General features: G+C 35.2%; 1 protein-coding gene across 2 annotated transcripts in view; it reads right to left on the minus strand.

Moving 5' to 3' along the window:
• The window catches only part of UGT8 (UDP glycosyltransferase 8), an 82,134-nt gene that overhangs the window by 13,826 nt on the left and 49,926 nt on the right, over positions 1–18,382 (minus strand). For both annotated transcript variants that reach the window (XM_032292472.1, XM_032292473.1), the window contains exon 3: positions 421–563. In XM_032292472.1, the coding sequence (XP_032148363.1) occupies positions 421–563 (143 nt within the window). The remainder of the gene's footprint in view (positions 1–420; positions 564–18,382) is intronic.

An 18,382-nucleotide genomic window follows, 5' to 3' on the forward strand; every position in this document is an offset into this window, starting at 1 on the left:
GAGTCCACAGTATTTTAGGCATTCAAAATCCATCATTTTCTTCCCCATTTCAAAAAACTGAGTTGAAGGAGTATATAAAAAGGCATGCAATTACAAGTAATTATTAAAATTATAATAAATAATAAAAGAGTTAACGAGGGTAGAACTCTGAGGGAAACATAAATATGCATCAGACACAAGGAAAAGTCATCCTGAATCATATCTTCTTTCTATGCCATAAGTTGGAGGTTTCTTTATTCATCACAGAGCCTTATGAATTAATTCCTAGATTTGAATACGCTAAGAAACAAAATGAAAAGTCAAGGGCATCTTGATAGTCTTGCCAGGGAAACAATGTGCTACCCTTTACTGGATCTTGTGGGCTAAACAGGGAGATACTGAGTGTCAATAGCACAGAAACAATCTGCATTATTACCTTACCTCCATATCACTTTTTGAGGCAATCTCCCCAGAGCTCCTGCCAGTTTGTTAGCAATGTCTTCTGACAGATACTTGACACCAGCTCCAAAAGATACCAAGACAAAGCCATGTTCATTAGCACCATTTACCCATCTTTGGAGATCCTGTAAATAAAACAGGGCAGTAAGTTTTACAAAGACCAATCTAGTTTATAATTGGTGTCATAATCTTTCAAGTAATTTTCTTAAACAATTAGTAAAGAAAAGAATATGATATTTTCTTCTAAATAAATGCTGTTGTTTATAACATTTCATCTGATAATGCTAAATGAAATAAGGACATATGGGTTTATTTGGTAAGATCAGTAAGTAACAAAAACAACTTAAAAATCAGTAGCTAAAGCCTTAAAATCTCAGAAAAAGGTCAAAAAATGGAAATGACAATGGATACATGGTCAGAGATAAATTTGTATGCAGACACAAGCAAAAGACGTGGATTAAACATATGAAAAATCAATTATACTGGCAAAAATTTGTTAATGCATCTCTGACAAATTTTTGCCAGTATGATTGATTTGCATTGAAAATCAAAGCAGTTCATTTTAAGGAATACCACCCTTACTTCATTTTATTCTATAGGCACAAACTTGTTTTTAAGGATGTCATCCCTTTGAATAAATCTTTGCCAAAGACACCCAGCTTCAGTATAGGAAAACCAATAGGGCCATGACATGTTGAGGAACACATTAATTCCACTGCTGTCCATTGATGACTCCTATGCCATATTGCAGTCATGAAAGCAGGGGCCTGACCCATTCTGTGTTCATAATGTGTGGAGTGAATTGCCACAGTTATATCTCACAGACCTGGCAGGTCTCTTATTCAGGAAGAATGAATTATTGCCATGGCTGTGTCAGCCATGCTTCTGCATTTCACACCAATTTGTAGCATAACCTGATTCGTAGCATAACCTGATTTGTAGCTAAGGAGTACTGCACAATAAGAAGTATCGTCACAATGACATCACTGCACAGCTTAATTAAGTATTTAATGGAACATTAAGCCTAAGTTTTCTTTCCTTTCCCTTTTCCCTTTTTCTATTCATTTTATCACCTAAAGTGATTTGTATTAACTTTCTTTATTGCACTCATTCTTAGCAGGGGACAGAGAGATCACATTTTATGTCAAAATTAATAATGTCACTGCATGACCAAGAGTGATGACAGAAAGGAGGTGCATCCTTCTAGATACTGAATGAGTAAAATAGGCTATGATTATTTGGTAGGGAAGGAAACCGTACCAAAACATCTTATGTTCCAGGAAGCTCTATTTATAAATACAGATAATCCCTGACTTATGATTTTTCAACTTTATGATGCTGTGTGAGCTATACTCCTTCAGTAGAGACTGTACTTCAAATTTTAAATTTTGACCTTTTCCAAGGCTGGTAATATGCATGGACAGTGACAGTGAACCGTAGCTGCTAGTCGGCAATGAAATCAAGAGATGCACCCATAACTGTGTGCTGTCTTGGCAGATGATTTTGTCCAAGTGTAGGCTAATGCAAATGTTCTGAGTATGTTTAGAGTAGGCTAGGCTAGGCTATGACATTGGTATGTTATGTGTATTAAACACATTTTGACTTGAAATATTTTCAACTTACACTAGGCTTATCAGAACAGAATCTCATTGTAAGTCAAAGAACATCTATATATAAAACAAATAGAGGCTATACCAACTTTGAATTAAAACTTTTATATTTTGCTACATTTACCAAGAATATCAAAGGTGCTGAAAATTCAATAGTGTTATCGTTGGACTGAAAGTAATAAACAAGAGCAGAATGATTTAAAATTTTATGTACAATCCTAAGCTAGAGGTGCTTAAAACAAATATAAATGCTACACAGTAAAATCGTTTGAATGCACATGTTGTAAAGGAGTAGAAAAAATATATTCATCATGGTTTCCTTTGGGAAAAATACTCAGTATTTTTAGAAGATAATATTCCACTTGGCTTAGAAGGAAGAGTGGGAACCAAGGTGACATGCAAGCTGCTATTTTCTGAGTCTGAGGTGAAAGGCCGCAGCAGAGATAGTAAGCAGGTGGATGCCTCGCTGTCCCTTGATGTAAACCCTCCTCATGATCTCTAGTCTTCAGCCTAAATTCACAGAATATTTGATGTGAAGGATACTTTATAAGAACATTGAAGGGGTTGGATTTTGGATTCAGTTGACGAGGTGGAAGCGATCTTAAATTTGCTGAACTCATGGCAAAACTTTGAAATTGGAACTTCACCAAAAGTATACTGATATCTTCCTGTGAGTTGGGAGGCCCTCAGGATGTCTCATCTATATATAAAAATACAGTAATTTTTGGAATTTAAAATCTATCAGTTTTAAAAGGCAAATTTACTTAATAACAGCTCTTAAAAAACAAACTTCATGGTAAATGTTTTCAGCACACACACACACACACACACACACACACACACACACACACACACATCCTAACTCCACAAATGTAACATTTTTAGAAGTAAAAGTACTTCAGAATCCTGCTCCTGGTCAAATACCAAATTTTAAAACTGGAGTAAAAAATTTATTTGTAGTAGCAACAACATCCAAAGACCTAAGAATAAATCTGACAAAAATATACCAAATATACATGAAGAAAACATGAAAACTTTACTAAGGGACAAAAGGAAGGAAACCTGCATAAATGGGGATAATGGAACTAGATGACAGAGACAATCAGCTACCGATTTAAGAAAAAATATGAGAGTCTATCCCTCTACTAATATAAGTCAAAGAGAAGTTAAAAGTTAAATGAAATTATAATTTAAAAAGACTTTTAAAAATCAACAAAATAATTAATAGACTGACAAATATTTACAACACACATAATAAAGGTTTAATGCTAAAATAAAATAGGGGGAATAAGGCCAGGTGCAGTAACTCACACCTGTAATCCCAGTACTTTGGGAGGCCAAGGCAGGTGGATCATGAGGTCAGGAGATCAAGGCCATCCTGGCCAACATGTTGAAACCCTGTCTCTACTAAAAATACAAAAATTAGCCAGGCATGGTGGCATGCGCCTGTAGTCCCAGCTACTCGGGAGGCTGAGGCAGGAGAATTACTTGAACCCAGGAGGCAGAGGCTGCCATGAGCTGAGATCACACCACGGCACTCCAGCCTGGGTGACAGACCAAGACTCCCTCTCAAAAAAAAAAAAAAAGAAAAGAAAAGGGAGATTAAATCACAAGCACCAGAAAACCAGAAAGCACCCATTCACAGAAGAAAGCTAAACGGCATAAACATAAAAAAAAAACCCTTTATTCCACACGACTAATCAGAAAAACAAATTCAAATTGTTTTCATATTGTTTGCTGGAAGGATAAATGTCTTTTCTGAAATGGCCTCTGGGTTTACTGTCTTATTAGCAAGACTTTCTCACTTCAAGATTAACTTTTAAATGGTCCATATTTTCTTTTCAGAATTTTACAGTATCATTTCTTTAATGTTTCAACATTTTATCCAATGAGAATTTATTTTAAAGATAAGAATAACACTAACATCATCTTTATTTTTAACCAAATGGCTAGCCAGTCTTTTCAACATTAGTTACTTAATATTTCATCTTCTCAATTATTTAAAATGCCACCCTCACAGTCTGTTTCTGAATTATATTCTGTTCCAAATGTCTACCCATCTCTGCACCAGTGCCAAATAATTTTATTTTACATTTTTATATTTGCAATGGTAGATTTTCTTATTACTTTTCATTTTGGGGATTCCATTAGTTACTCTTATACTTAGTATGTTTTGAAGGACCTATCTTTTTTAGTAACTCATCAACTGCCATTTACTACCAGTACTACTACTTCTTAAACATGTTATGAATATTTGGGTATAAGGTACAGACTAAACCTTCCATTTCACTCAATATAGTTATTTAGAAATTGCACCATGTTTTACAGTGCCCAGCACTGCATGCACGTTTCTCCACTAGATGGCAGGACAGGAATGGAGCGACATCTGGGCTCAACCTGCATTACATGCCTCTACCCAGACTACCTCTATGGGTACAGGGGAACCTAAACCAAAAGGAAAAGCTAACATTTTCAAATTGAAAAGAAAACGACCACAATAAGGGACCAAATACTGAACTGAAAATCAGCAACACTCATAGGCGTTCCCTTCACTATATTAGAATGAGTAATTCCATTCCTATACAACTTAAGTAACAGATATCCACCTATACTTTGCTGTGTCTTTTGAAAAGACAATCTCACAATAAAAGTAATCATTTTATCTTCTTGTAGGATTAAGTCATTTGACTGAAGTCTTTTATGGGAAAAGGTAGCATAATAAGGAAACATGGATAATATACATTCTATTTACCACAATCAGATGCTATATGTTAAGTATTTGCATTTATTTTAATGATCATGACCTGGATAGACACTGAGTTGTTTCTAGTATTGCCACAATTCTTGTCCTAGAATAATACACCAAATGCCTTCACTGGGCCGCAGGAAGAGTGAAGCAGGGAGGGGTATGTTGTCCTCCCCAGCCTCCCACATCCCTCCATGTGCTGCTGTCTAGCATAAGCTAGTAAAGCAGCCTAGCTACGTGAGGCTGGAGACAGGGAAGAACAGAAGCTAAGGACCAGAGTCAGACTCGGGAGCAACTTCACCCAAAGCATAAAATTTGCGTTATTTTCAGCTAATGTTTTGATATTATGGACGTCAAACAATAGAAGATGGCGAAAAAATATTCAAAGAAGTGGAAAGCAAGATCTTGAAACTTTTAGAGAAGACAATCATTGGGTAATTCCTTTTTAAAAGTATACTCATTCCCCTACCCAAAAATAAACAGAAATTTTCTATTCATTGTGGCTAGTGTAATTATATCCCAATGTCAGAAAATCATAAGTAGCTTCTTAAAAAATGAGTTTCAGAACAAATGCAAGAATAATTAAAAGTTGGATGGTGCAAGCCCTCCTCCATCCTTGGTATGCTGGATTCTGAGGACATCGGGGTCTTTTACACCTCTAGAGAGAACTTTAACACGTCTGAGGCATGGGGACACACTAGGCTGCCATGCTTGTGCCCCAGAGCTCTCCTGATACCAGCCTGCAACCCAAACCCACTCCTTTCTCTCCCCCAAGAATGGGAGCCTTGAGAAGGGCCCAGCACAGTGGGGAAACCTATAACACTGCATCCTTTGTTGGCCCATCCATTTTGAGGAAAAGAATGCCTGGATTGTGAGAGAATCCTACACAGAAATGATAATGGGATAAGGGGGAGGGGGGCGGTGCTGGAGTTGCTTTTCTTATTCCCAATGCCAACATCAATGGGCCTCTTTTCCCATTTCATGTTTCTGATATAAAGAATGCTCTGCTTTGGTCAGGTGGGTTTCAAAGAATTTCATTCTGCAAAATTTAGTAGGTAAAATGATAGCGAACATTTTGATATAAATGTTTTAAAAACATCTTAGGATATCAAATGTGATCTCTGACTACTGTTAATATAGTTAAACAAGACTTATTAAACAAACAAGAAAAAAAGCACTGAAAATATAAAGGTCACCATTCAAAGTAAAAACGCACCAATCAGTTTTCACTGATTTGTGTAACAAAAGGTTTGCTTCAAACCCCAATTACACAATTTGTATGATCTTAATGATGCCACCTATTTTCTCTGAGGCTCAGCTTCCACATCTCTAAAAATGCTTATGATATGTTACAAGGACATTGCAGAGATTAAATGATATTAAATATATAAAAGTGCTTTGTCAACTAAAAATTATGCTGTTCACTTCTGGTTGGGATATCTGATAAGTAATACACAGATTATGGACTGAAATGATATCCACGTTGAGAAAAGAAAAAAAAAAGAGGTCATTCTGCACCAAGATATTTTCTTTCAGTTATATTTGTTCACTATGTTTTAGATGTTTCAGAATAAAGTTATTTAAAATACACAGATGAGAAATAGTACAAAAAATGTTTACATGCGGCATCAAATCTAGTTTTCAGCTTTTCAGAAAACTCAAATGATTTTCCAGATTATCTAAAAGAGTATAAACTACAATTACCCTACAGAAGCAATAAAAAGATCAACGTCAAGGCAATGGTTCTATTTTAAAAATCTCAAAAGATACCCGTATTAACACAGTGAAAGTTCAGGAGAATGAAATAAGCGCCCAGAAGGGTGTATTCGTTTCCACTGACATTCTGCAGTATCGGTTTTTCTTCGTTGTGAGCTTAATTTTGCCAGTACGTACAATTAAAATAAGTAAGCAAAATTTGAAACCCTGATTTGACTTTGAAAAGTTAAATTTTCAAGGTTCTTAAGACCTTCAAGTAACTGAACACAAGCAACCGGGACATCCCGAGGATATGATGATGGCAAGGCACTGAAGAGAAATGGAAATTAACCACAAGATAGGAAAAAGAACAGAAATAATAAATGGAGGTGAAACTCTCACCAGAAAAAAAAATCACTATGGAAATGACATCACAATCTTTCTTATGTTACAAAAGAAAATTGATGAATGGACTTGGAAACCCCACTAATTTGCTAGGTCACTATTTGATAAGTGGTTATTTGAGAGCCATGATAAGCTGCTATGTACCATACCTGACACTCTTCTAGGCACCATATCAAAGGATAAATAAACAAAATGTTCTGTCTCCAAAGAGTTTATATTTTTTAATGAGGCCATACCTACAGTAACTAGGTATGGGGAAATGAAAATTAGATAAAGTATTGAAACCTAGCCTCAGACTCCTCAGGCACCAGTACTTTACTCCATTCCTCCAAATACAGCCTGCCACTGGGTGCCTGAAACTTCCCCCTCCTGTCACAGCTATTTACCAAAGTCAAAATAAAGAATCCCCTCTATAGTTCTCCCCTGTGAGAACTATTCTTTCAGCAGGGCACTTACCATACTTCTTGTAGCATGTGCATTTATGCACAAGACTTTTGTTCTCCTAGGTGTGAGATGCAGTAGGTGCTCAAAACTTATTTCTTTTAATAAATCAAGAAAGCTAATAGTCATCTAAATCTTTGAAAGCATAAACAACAAGTACATCGCTTTATTTTGTCATTCAGTTAATTGGATAAATAACACTGTCTTTTCCCTAGAACTTAAAACAAACTATTGAGCACTTAAAAAAAAAAGTATTCTTTTAAAAATCAAGCTTAGCTACTAAATTACGTGATGTACACAAACAAAAGAAAGGTAGTCTTTCTAGCTAGTCTGTCTGCCTTCTTTCCTTCCAGGAAAAAAAAGAAAAAAAAAAAAAAAATAAAGACAGAAAACATCCAACATTTTTTCATGATGATCAGTATTATACCATAAACACAGAGATTGATGAGGTATATTTAAATAGCTCCCAATTCTGATTACCAAGGTAAAATTAGTAATGTGACAGCAAAGAAACCTTGTATATAACACCTTAATCAAATGATCAAAGTGGACATCATCAATAATGAAGCAAGTCAAAATCATGCATTAACTAATCAGATGCGATATGCAGAATACAGTATCCCTTCTGTGACATTACTGTAAGGATGCATAACCTGAATCCAATTATGAGAAACATACGATAAACCCAAACTGAGGGACATTCTACACAACAAGCTGATAGCCTACAACAGCATCAAAATCATGAGAATCAAAGAAACACTGAGTAAATTCAAGAAGAAGGAGCCTAAAGATACATGTCGAATAAAGGCAACATGTAATTCTGACCTGGATTCTCACCTTATAAAGGACAGTATTAGTGGATCTCACAAAACTTCAATGAGGTATAAGACTTAGGTGGTAGTAATAAATCACTCTTAATTTCCTTATTTTGATGGTTTGTGTTATGGTTATGCAGAAAAATGTCCCTGTGGCCACGTGCAATGGCTCACGCGCAATGGCTCACGCCTGCAATTCCAGCACTTTGGGAGGCTGAGGCAGGCAGATCACCTGAGGTCAGGAGTTCAAGACCAGCCTGACCAATATGGTGACATCCGGTCTATACTAAAAATAAAATTAGCCAGGTGTGGTGGCTAATAGCGCCTGTAGTCCCAGCGATTCGGGAGGCTGAGACAAGAGAATTGCTTGAACCAGGGAGGCGGAAGTTGCATTGAGCCGAGATTGCACAACTGCACTCTAGCCTGGGTGACAGAGTGAGACTCCATCTCGAAAAAAAGAAAGAAAAATGTGCTTGTGTACAAAATGTATATCAAAGTTTGGAGGGTGACAAGGTATCGTATAGAAATGTTATTATCGGATGGTTCTGGTTAAAAACAACTTTGAACTGAGTCTGCAAATTCCCTGTAGACTTAATATTGTTTAAAAATATACGTTTGGGGATTATACTACATAAAAATAAATAAATAAAAGGAATATAGCTTTCAATTTAACAATTCCACAAGAGAAATACGGTTTACTATCAACAACCATTACCACCAAGTAACAAATGTCACCATCCAGAATAAGCCCCTGTAACCAATAATCTTTGTTTCCAGACCACTTATACGGACTTCCTTTAGTCTTTAAAAGCTTCCCCTTATTCCCAACCCCTCAGATGCATCTATGGTCTGCAACAGCATGCATATCCAGCACTGCAGACCCTAGATATTACCAAATAAACTGTTTTAGAGAAAAAAACAAATACCCCAGGATTGCAGATGCAAACTAAATAAATAAAAGTTTATTGTGGAAAAATCTAGATAATCAATTTTTATTTTTAAATTTAAACTTCCCGCCATCAATTTTACCATCTGATTAACATAATGAGATGCAAATTACTTTAAAAAAAAACTAAACAGAACTAGAGACCAGGAATTGGTAAGTGGTCTATTTGGTAAAAACAATGTAGGAAAATATAAATTATTACTCATACTTGAAAATTATAAAGCCACAAGCAAAAGACATAGGAATTATATTGCATGGGAGACTGTATGTTCCCATAAACAGCTAAAGCAATATTTCCAGTCCCAATGTGCTTTCAGAACCTCCCCATTAAGAGGTGCTATGTCCACACTGTATAAACCTGGACAGGTTAGCCTTGGCTGACTCAGGACTTCTCCGATCAATTGATCACAGAAGTCATCCTACATGACTTTTAAGGGTAGATCATAACAAAAGATACAGTTGACACCTACTTCTCTCTCTTTTGCAATACTCCCCCTTCCTTTCCCACCACTTCAGTAAAGAAGGAAACATGAAGAAGACAAGAGTAGGTGTTGTAGGTAACAGCTCAACTAAGGTCTCAGCTAACAGCTAATCTTAACTGCCAAACATAAGACTGAAAAAGCCTGAGGATGATCCCAGCCTCTAGCTCTTAAGTGTTCTAGCTGATGCCCCAGACAGTATAGAGCACAGAAAAGTTGTTCCTGCTATTCTGTCTGAATTCCTCACCTGTAGATACAATAGATGGTTGTTTAAATGTCACTAGGGTGGATTTTACAGCTCTAGGAACTGAAATGTCTCAATGCATCTTTATTTGGCTTCTTTCTCAAGGGTCATAAATGGATCTGAAAAAACAGCACTAAGAGATCCACATAAGGTCCCTAGCATTTTTTTCTTCTCATAAAGATCAGGAAGAATAGAACATAAGCAACAGTCACTGAAAATATATTTTATGACTTTAAACCCATTTAGTTATTTCTTCTAAGAAAATAAGAGAATAGATAAAGTTGAGGCCCAATAATACCAAAGAACCTAGTTCTAATCCATTAACCTATGGTCCTCATCAATACTTCAATAGAGAAAATATAATACTTACTGAGTTATTTCCAAAATTATTCTGGTAGCTATATTCCCATTTGAAGTCCAGTGATATTACCAACAAAGTGCAGTGCAGATCTTGTTTAACCTGCATGCATATTCATTTCATCAATAATTCAGTATCTGTTAACAAACTTCTACTGGTCAGCTTCTATGTGCCAGGTACCAGGTGACAGGAATATAAGAGAGTAAGATATGGTTTCCTCCCCAGAAGTTCATAGTCCATTTCAGACTCATGAGCTTCATTAATAGTACATTAATACTGCTTCTGCCCTATTTCCTCCCTGAAGACTGGGGAAATAAAGAGCTTGAAAATAAATAAAAAATTTTCCAAAAATGCACTTACATGAAATCTCTGTAAATTACAGCCCAGTTTTCTCTTGATTTCAGAGTTGAATTTATGAAGGAACAGTTTGGTGACAGGCAATTAAAGGTTGCACACCAATATTTTCAAACCAATTAGAAATAAATTTATAATCAGTTAACTATCACACATTCATTGGCAACTAAAGAATCCCTTCTTAAGTAAATTTTTTTCTAATGTAATACTGATATTTAGCATTTCTGGATTATAAACCAGTATAGAGAAAAACAGTAAGTGCAGGATTTAGCTAAAATCAGTCTAGTTCACATCATTTCCAGGGTAAATCACTCAAATAGATCCTTCCAGGTCAATAACAATATCAAACTATACTTGAGTCAGCTTCTCTCAAATGCCTAATGTAGTACATACCAAGCTAAACAAAGACCACAATATGCAATAAGGTCTATCCTATGACTATGATGTCATGTATATTTCCATTAGCTCTAGTGTTTCTATCTATGAGCATGAATAGCATATATGTTCAAGGGAAGAAAAGTCTTTAACTTTTATGGAGTAAGTGACTATATAGACTAGAAAACTAGGAACTGATCTGCCCCTTCTCCTCCATCTCACTCCCCGCTTTTCATAAACTACTCCTACAATTATTCAGGAAGTAAACTCGTTTGTAACAAAGTCAATGATCCAGAAGGGTATGGGCAATGGTGCATTAATCCTGGGATGGGTGACTTGATCAGATCAGGGAAAGCTTTTGTACCTTGGGTAGAAATATGCAGAGCCATGATAACGGTGCCTGCTAGACTATGTACTCTTCCGTGTACCACCTTATATAAAGACAAGTTAAAAATAAGTCTTATTCTTTGCTTGCATAAACAATGAGAGGATCAGAATAAGATAAAAATCCTAACTGGACCCAGCAAAGACTCCAACGTTAGAATAAACATCAGTTATCAAACATAGCTGAGTGGGGTTGCTATGACCTTCAGCCTTCCCTCCAGGAACTGACCTGCCAAGAGCACTCTTTCATTATATTCTATAGAGTCAATTCCGTGGAACTAAAATTTGGATTTACCTCATGACTTCTTTCCATTAATACAATTTATCACTATGCTCACAGAGAAGTCTGTAATAGAAGTTTATCTCCGAATAAGCAGCCCAAAATGTACTTTCTCATCAATTTCTTTTTATTGTAACTCCTAGGCCCTCACCTAAAAGTTCACTTCCCAATGTCAACCAGTATATTTTAAAAGTCCTATTAAAATATTCTCTATTCAATACTAATGCTCAAGTTCTCTATATTAGTTACTTAAAAAACAAAATTACCCATGAGAAAAATCTTGAAATTTTCATTGGCCCAACTACCAGTTGACATCCAAGGCCTTTGTTTCTTACTTCCTACTTTGACCAACACTACACGGTTCTACATTCCCTTAGCTTGGCCCATCCCTGACCACTCTGATGACTTTATTCACTATGATTGCTTTTGTTAGAAGTACTTCCATCAATTGAAATTCAACAGGCCCTTCAAGCTCAGCTCAAATGCTACATTCAACAGATCCTTCCATGTCAGTTGAAATGCCACTTACTATATCAATTCATGTCTAATTGGGCCACGTTTAGGAATATCTTCTTCGATAATAATTTATAGCTTCTTTGGTTCTGTTCATATTTGTATATGTGATAAAAGTATTTATATACATGTCATCTTTTTTGCAGACCATAAATTCCTTTAATTTCAAGGCATTCAAAATACTGTGTTGCCCATAATTTGTGTACATTCAATAAATAGTGATCTGATAGCTTTAAATCAAATCCATAAAATAATGATCAACTTTTAAGAGTTTATTCCAATAATTCACTTGTAAATCTTTTCAGGAATCTGTGCACATTTTCCCAAAATGTTATTGGTATACATGGTAATTTAGGATAAAGTTCTACTTTGGTATTTCAGGTATATTTTGGATTAATTATTACTTCAAAAGATATTTGGAAGATACCTTAAGGTCCTGGGTACAACAAAGTAATGTTCTCTACTTCTAATCCTGGGCACCAGAGAATGACAGATTGTCTACATATGTGTAACAGTGAGAATGTTAAAGAGCTTATGACTCTAAGATATGTTTGTAACAAAGAGGGCAGGAGGAAAATCTGTATCAGTTTATTGCAGCAAGAGAGCAGAAGCAGTGTGTATTATGGAAAACCAGCTTGTTCTTGTTTTTAATCTTGAAATTGTCTTAAATTTCACATAAAATTAAAATGAGATATGAGACTTTTATATTTATAAAAGGGAAACATGTCTAAAGAAAAAAGCTTAACTGATTATTCCTAGAAAAGAACACTTGAAGCATTCCCAACTGTAGAAAAATGGAAAGAGTCAATAGTAACTTGTCTTTTCAACTCAAACTGTTTGCATATTTTCTTGGTGTACTTTATTTTACTATGTAACTTCAAAGAAACATTGGTAAAAGAAACTACTCACTAGAATGAACATTGAAAAAATGGGGAAGCAATTTTTCCCCGCTAAATTAATAGCTACAAAGAAAAACTATACTGGCAAAGATTTCAAATATCTTGTCAAGTTCTAAAAACCAGAGTCTAAGATTAGGCAATCTGAGAACACAAGTACAGGAGGCATGCTGAGTAAAGTAGAGATCAGATCTTTCCAGAATCAATCAAGTAAGGAGTTTTTGAAAAGGTTACTTTCAGGTAGGAAAGTCTATATTAGAGAAATGAAATGACAGGATGAAAAAAGGACGTTTGGGCAAAGGAAATGACAAGTTCTATTAAAAAAAAGTGTTGCAGAAGGAAAACTTGCATATTTGTAGAAGCAAAACCTTTGTATAAAAAAGCAAGAAATGAATATATCAGTGAAAGAGTAGGTACAAAGGTTTTTATTTTTTTTAAACAAAGCCCTGAATTTATGAGTTTGTTCTAGATTCCTGTAACCTGAAGGCTGATTCTTACAAACTGAATACACCTCAAAATAGATTAAAAACCAATGACCAAAAGTCAGGAATATCCCCAGGAAAACAGTTCTTTTGATGGAATAGGAAATCATAGTCATAATATTAGATTAAATATCTCATAATATATATGAATACATATACATCACTTTAAATAAAAATTGACAAATCAACTTTAATGTAATGGTAAGTTGTAGTAACAGACTGCTTTGAAGGATATGAGGCTTTAAAAAATAGCTCACACCCACTTATTCCTAGTGTTCCATTATTGGAATGCTAAGTATGGGGGAGTTATTTATATCCTACTGTTCAAGTCATCACCAAGGTCTGATTTTCCACTGATGCAAAAACTCAAAAAATTGCAACCTCCGGCATAAATGGGTTAAATAGATACAAATGTGGAAAACTCCTTTAATAAGTGCTATTTGCAAAACATTCCAGGAGGATAACACACAGGTAAGATGGTAGGAAAAGGTCTCCAATGCCAGCCAATTGCCAGGCATTCTGAAATAATGCAACTCCAAAGGTAACAAATGTGACCACACAGCTGGAGTCACTGCAAAAGATTTAGCACCTGCGGAGAGGAGAATCAGTGATCCTAATACACTTCAAGTCCTCAGGGCAATTGCAGAATTGCCATGTGAGCTCAGGTTGGGAAAAATCTCTGCATACCAATGAAAGTGGTTAAAAAACCCACTGATCCAAAACATTGCTACTTTTAATTAGCAGGTCACATCCAATTTTAAATCAGTGTTTATTTAATTTAAATAATCACATATAAATCAGTACTTCTCAAAGTGGAAAAACCCAAAGTATACCAGGGAATTAATACTATAAAGATATAAGATGAATATATTATTCTAAAATTTTAATAGTAATTTATAAATAAAGTTTAAGGGTTATTTTTTTAAAATAATAAAACAAACATAGGTAGATCATTGTGGAAAGGGAAGAAACTGCTTTCACTTCCTTAGTAACAACTTCCAACTTTTAGCTGGGCATACCCCACGCAGCCCAGCTAAAGACTACATTTTCTAGTCTTAGCTGAAGCTAAGTGTGGACACATGGCTAGCCAATGTTCTGGCCAATGACATGTACTAAAAATGTACCAGCTGATGGCTAGAACGCAGCAGCCATCTTGACCGTGGGGTTGAGTGTTGCACAGAGGGGTGGTAGAGCAGAGTGTTGAAGGAGCCTGGGTCCCTACTGATTCTCAGCAGGCATACCACCCTGGACTGCCTATCTCAGAACTTTCTTGATGTGACACAAAAATAAACTTCTACTGTGTATAGCTACTTATTTTATTTCAATTATGTGGGTTAAAACCTAATCCTAAGTGATACAACCACAAAGAAGAATACAAAATGGGAGACTTTAAGTAAATGAATAAATATCCACACTTCTGATTGACTATATATATGGCTGGCTCAGTAACACTCAGGTAGGCACACTGATTCCTCTGTGGTATGTAGATCCGAGAAGCACTGCACAGTAAATTATTAGTATAATACTAATTTCTGGGTCATTCAGGTTGCTTTAAAACTAGAATACTCTACCCACACTACACTGGCAACCTCTAGTACCCTAGGGATCAGAAATTGCATATCCAATATGCAATCCAATATTATCCCAGGATCATTAATTTTAAAGAAAAGCTAAAATTATATTGTATTAGTAATTTATTTTCCAGCTGAAGAAATTGAAGCAAGATATTAACTGCTAGGTGGTAACCAGAAGCAGAGTTACAATTAAGCTCTAGTTCTAAGTTTTAGTGCGGTGCCCTCCATACAAAAATATTAGTATGGCCATACACCATATGAAATAATCCAGGCTATTTAAAGTTCCTCAAAAGGATAAAGTTAATAAGTTGAAGCAATTCATAAGTTTTTACAAATTTGCTCAATGGAAAGAAATTATGTTGTATTATATTCCCAAAAGTTACATTCTTTTTCTTCCCCATGCCATATATTTGAAGGAAGGGACAAGCAATGTTATACATGAAGAAATCTTAACCAATTTTGCAACTGGTAAACACCTTGTAGTTTCTATTAATTTTTTAATTATTTTCTTTCCTTTTAAAAAAAATGTGCTTAGTGCATAGGCATTAATCTACCTTAAGCTCTGCAACTGGAGTTTTAAAAATATGTCAACAGCTTGTTCCTCATAAATATATTCTTATTTAAATACAATCTACAACAAAATTGAAATAAATTATATATGCCTGAAATCTCATTTTTGTGCCATAATGGCAAGATTTTGAAAAATAATGCCCTTCCCCAAAACTATTACAATAGAGCCTACATACCATTCATTAAGTATCCTCAATCTGATTTGACAAAAAAAAAAAAAAAAGATTTTCTGTGTGTCTGAGATCACATACAAATGATGCTAGTGAATGTACATGCTCACACCATTTAACAACCCTTCCTTCCACACCACAGGCAAGAAGTGCATACTCTTCATTTCTCATATGCTTTTGAGTATTAATAAAGTACATAAATGTTATCACATACTGATCTGCTCAGAGAAAGCTCAAATATGTTGAAATGGCATTTTATCCTATACAATGAAAAGAAAGGGAATCAAAATAAGGAGTCTTTTATTATATATGAAAAGTCAACTAGGCAAAGGATCTCAGAAGGCAGGCTGAATTAAGTGGATTTTAGAGTCTTCAGGAAATAAAAAAAATTCTCTGGCAAATAGCACATTGAATTGACATCAACTAACCATAAAAATAAGCAAGAACACTGCATTGTCTATGAACTGAAATATCTGTCTATGTTCACAAAATGTCTTCCAGGGTTCTGTCAATTAACAATCAAAAACAAGGACAAAGTAATAGAAGGGTATAAGGGACAGAGGCCTGGTGATGCCTACGAGCCAGGAGCCTGAGTTCAAGTTCTGTCTTCTGCCCCTCACTGGCTATGTAATCTTGGCAAATTCCAGTACCCTAGGGTCACTTAGCCTCCTTGGACCTCATGTTTCTCATCTGCAAATTGGAGATACAAGCAGTCCTTACCTTATAGGGATGTTATGAGGCTTGAAAGAGCTAATTCTAAATGGCTCATGCCTATAATCCCAGCACTTGGAGAGGCCAAGGGGAGTGGATCATTTGAGGTTAAGAGTTTGAGATCAGTCTGACCAACATGGTGAAACCCTGCTTCTACTAAAAATACTATAAAAAATTAGTTGGGCATGATGGCACAAGCCTGTAGTCCTAGCTACTCAGGAGGCTGAGGCAGGAGAATCGTTTGAATCTGGGAGACTGAGGCAGCAGTGAGCTGAGATAGTGCCACTGCACGCCAGCCTGAGTAACAGAGTGAGACTCCCTTAAAAACAAACCAAAAAAAAGCTAATTTATGTAAATTGCTTAGAATGGTAACTGATATAAAAAAGCATTCAATGAGCATTGGCTATTATTATTTAACTATCATTGTAAGTAATGACCTAAAACAAAATCAGAAGTTATTACTATAGCTCCTCAGGAAGGAAGCAGTTGACGTCTTTTATAACATTTCAAGCAATACCACTGGAGACTGCTTACTAATTAAAGCTATAATTGATATATTTTATAAAATCTCTACAGATGTCAATATGACTTTCAAAAAAAGAATAAATTATTTACTACTGAAATTGCCAATCTGGTTCTAGTTGTATATACTTTTACAAACAAAATCAAATGAAGAGTTCAGACTAAATCCCAGTGATGGTAACATGCTTCTTTCCCTAGATCATTAGTCATGTTTCTGAATTCCAAAAGATTTAGTACTGCTTCAATCTGTGAAACTTCTGCAAAAGCCTGTCCCCAGTGATTGTGGAAGTGCATTTCTGCAGGACTGTGACTCTAACATGAAGGTGGCAGTGGCCCCAACAATTTGAACAAATTGAAACAAAAAATATTGTCATTTCTAGGCATATCAGAAAATACTACATCATAATAATGAATTATTAGCATCACATAGCATGGAAATCTATTTCAAGAGACTAGCCAAGATCCTTTCTCATCTCTGGTTTTGTGAGAGAATTAGACCTAATGCCCTATCCAAGGTGTCCATTGTGTGCAATGAATTAACTTCTCTTGAATGCATCTGGAAATGGTACTATCTCTGTGTCATCTTTAGAACTGAGAAAATAGTCATTCAAATCATTTTTTGCAGGGCTTTATTCTCCTGTGAAACCCCAGTTGTAAAATGCTACTTCTAGAAAATAATTTTTTTCATTAAAACAGAAATTATTTCCCATGGTACTCTTGATGATTATGATCATGACAATGACAACTTCACTGTTTACCATATTGTTTCTATGACATTGATTGAGGCTGAAGTGTTTTATTATGCATATATAAATATATATACAAATATCTGTATACATATATCTATATATAGACACATGTATCATCTAATAGATCTTAAATTAGCAGCTCTCTTTATTTCACAGTGAATTTCAAACAAATAAATAGTTCATGTTGTTCTTTTGTTCAACTAAAGATATCTGATTCAGGGTCTTTTTTAATTAGCAATGAAAATAAATGTCAAATTTTTCCCTGAAAGGCGTTTTTGTTTTGTCACTAATCAACCCCATGGAAGTTTTTCTTTAAGTACCATATCACACATAAATCTTGCAAAACAGTATATCTAAGTATATCTTCGGAGCTAATTAACTTTGAAAGATCAATTGATAGTCTGCAATATTTCTTATTACATATACCACATAATATGACAAAAAGATATTGTGTCTCTGTGCAGTTATCTATTTAATTGTTTACATCGGATTTCCTGCTTAAAACTGTACATTCTTGTTTCATTCTTTCTTCTGTCCCCCAAACCTAGACAAGCTCTAGCTCATAGTATACAATCAATAAACATTTGCTAAATCAACAGTGTCCTGAAATATGTATAATCTACTG

Source organism: Sapajus apella, unplaced genomic scaffold (assembly GCF_009761245.1).
Source record: "Sapajus apella isolate SASKATOON/1434 unplaced genomic scaffold, GSC_monkey_1.0 scaffold27, whole genome shotgun sequence".
Taxonomy (NCBI): Eukaryota; Metazoa; Chordata; class Mammalia; order Primates; family Cebidae; genus Sapajus; species Sapajus apella.